Here is a 2,105-nt window from a genome sequence, read left to right on the forward strand (position 1 = left end):
TCAACAAAAAAAATGGCTGTAGCAGAGCCTTAAAAAGCTCATGGTATGCCGTAAGTAGCTTCCTTGAAACCTAAGTCATGCAGTTCTTCTGCACTCATATGGAAGACTCAAGTTGTAAGACAATTTGGTTATGATCAGATAAAAACACGAGAGGGAACAAAGGCAGCTTCCCCATCTCTCCTTTCACCCCGAAGCAGGTAAATCACTCTGATTTAAAGACATCTAGTGGCAGATAAAGCAACTACAGAAAACTTATCAAATTACGTTATTCTGAAAAATTCTAGATTTCCCATTCCATGGGATTTTCAGAAAGGAAAAAGAGCCATTTCATTCTTTCAAACCAGGCACAAGTTAGACAGTGATTAAACAGTAAAGCAAGTTACAGAAAAGATTCTCAGACAGCTAGGTCCAAAGGACTGATGCCAAAGGAAAGCAGCAGACGCTATTAAACCCGAGAGTTCATGGGACCTAAAATTCCAAGTCAGGTTTAGGAACAGGCTAAAATAGCACCGGGTGATGGAGGGCTGTGTATTTTATTTATATATATACAAGCTTTTTCTTTCTTTAAAATCATTACATAAGCTATTAATTCTTCCTATCTCAATTTTTTTGCTTCACTTACTCTGAAGAAGTAAAAGCTTTTATCCCAGGGACTAACAGCAAGGCCACTGCAGGTTCCTGGGACTGAGAGAAGCCTACTGAGTAAAAGGACACAAAACTATCTGGAAAAGTCCACCAGGAGTTAGGGTGTGGAGAGCCAGCAACACTGGGGGGTGTAAAGGAGAGGGACTCCAAATCCCATTCATCTGGAAGACAAGGAATTAGCAACAGCAGCCTGAAAGAACCCAGATTCTACCCATATGGGAATGCTTGCGCAGTACCAGTTAATCTCAAAGACTTTTTATTTTCCAGTAAGAACTTCCAATAAACACACACGTATATACAGCCACCTCGTACAGAAACAAGCAGTTAAGTGGTTCCACATTCAGGACAGGGTAAGCAAGTCAGCACCACCTGGCCAGTGGTTCACAAGGCGCTGAAGATCCTACTGCATGTATGCTCACAGCTCCTTTATGTTCTTGAAGGGAAGGCCAACAAGTCTTGGAGACAGGCTCAGCGCAGATATCCACACAGCTGAAGTCACGTATAACAGCTGTGTTACATGGTAAGGGGTATGAGAGGGAGCAGCTGAGAAAAGAACAAGCAAAAACCCCAGATACTGCCAGGAAGCATCTGCAGAGAGTGTCCATCCATCGGAAGCTCTTTCAGAATTTGACAGAGAAGGAAGTCCCACACGAGCAACCCTTCTCTGCCTGGGGGTTGCTCACGACCTGAAAAGAGCTGCGGATCAGCTCCTGGCTAAAGTCCACCATGGAACCTTTCACAAAGGCGAGACTGTCCACATCCACAACCACACGGGCACCACCTTGTTCAAACACCCTGCAAAAAAAAAAAAAAGAACAAACCCCCGTATTTAACCATTAACTGTGCTGTAGACCCAACAGAGAAGCAAAGCCTGAGCACCTTCCTTATCTCACAGACTTTTCCTTTGACGAAAGATACTATCACGTCATGCACACCCTTCCTGTTACCTTTGCAAAGAACAGTCACACCTGACCACCACTACACCCCTTCGCCCTTGCCTGTCATCAGGATTGATAACTGTGTCCAAGGAAAACTTGTATTGGAAGCCAGAGCAGCCACCTCCTTCCACCTGCAGCCTAAGAAACTCCGAGCCTTCAGTTATCTCCAGCAACCTCTGTAAAAAAAAAACAACAAAACAAGAGCATTAAAGTGAACAAACTAGCAAACACTCAAACGCCTCCCCTGTGTGCCCAGGGCAGACCAGGCCACTTGGAGATCCCTCGCGGAGGCACCCGAACACTGCCGGGGTCCCTACCTTCACACAGCTCTCGCTGAGGAAGACCTGTCCCTCCGCGGAGCTGCTGCCCGTCGCACGCGGCGGGGAGAAGGACGAGGCCCACCGCAGCAGGCAGCCAACGGCACAGGCAGAGCCCGCGGGGAACCTCGGCAACCCTCGTCCTGGGCACGGCGGAGCGGAACACCAGCTGCCTCAGGGAGAAGGGAGCAAAGCGGGAGCCTCA

At 47.4% G+C, this 2,105-nt stretch overlaps 1 protein-coding gene across 1 annotated transcript; it reads right to left on the reverse strand.

Annotated features, from left to right (window-relative positions):
• Positions 1-1,265: 1,265 nt before the first annotated feature.
• ISCA2 (iron-sulfur cluster assembly 2) lies at positions 1,266-2,059 on the reverse strand (the record flags this gene model as incomplete). Its single annotated transcript, XM_010141812.1, has 3 exons — positions 1,266-1,440; positions 1,644-1,759; positions 1,901-2,059. Coding segments are annotated over 3 exons (450 nt in total), but the record flags the coding sequence as incomplete, so codon positions are not given.
• Between the last annotated feature and the right edge of the window lie 46 nt (positions 2,060-2,105).

This window comes from Buceros rhinoceros, unplaced genomic scaffold, assembly GCF_000710305.1.
Source record: "Buceros rhinoceros silvestris isolate BGI_N320 unplaced genomic scaffold, ASM71030v1 scaffold4368, whole genome shotgun sequence".
In the NCBI taxonomy this organism is placed as follows: Eukaryota; Metazoa; Chordata; class Aves; order Bucerotiformes; family Bucerotidae; genus Buceros; species Buceros rhinoceros.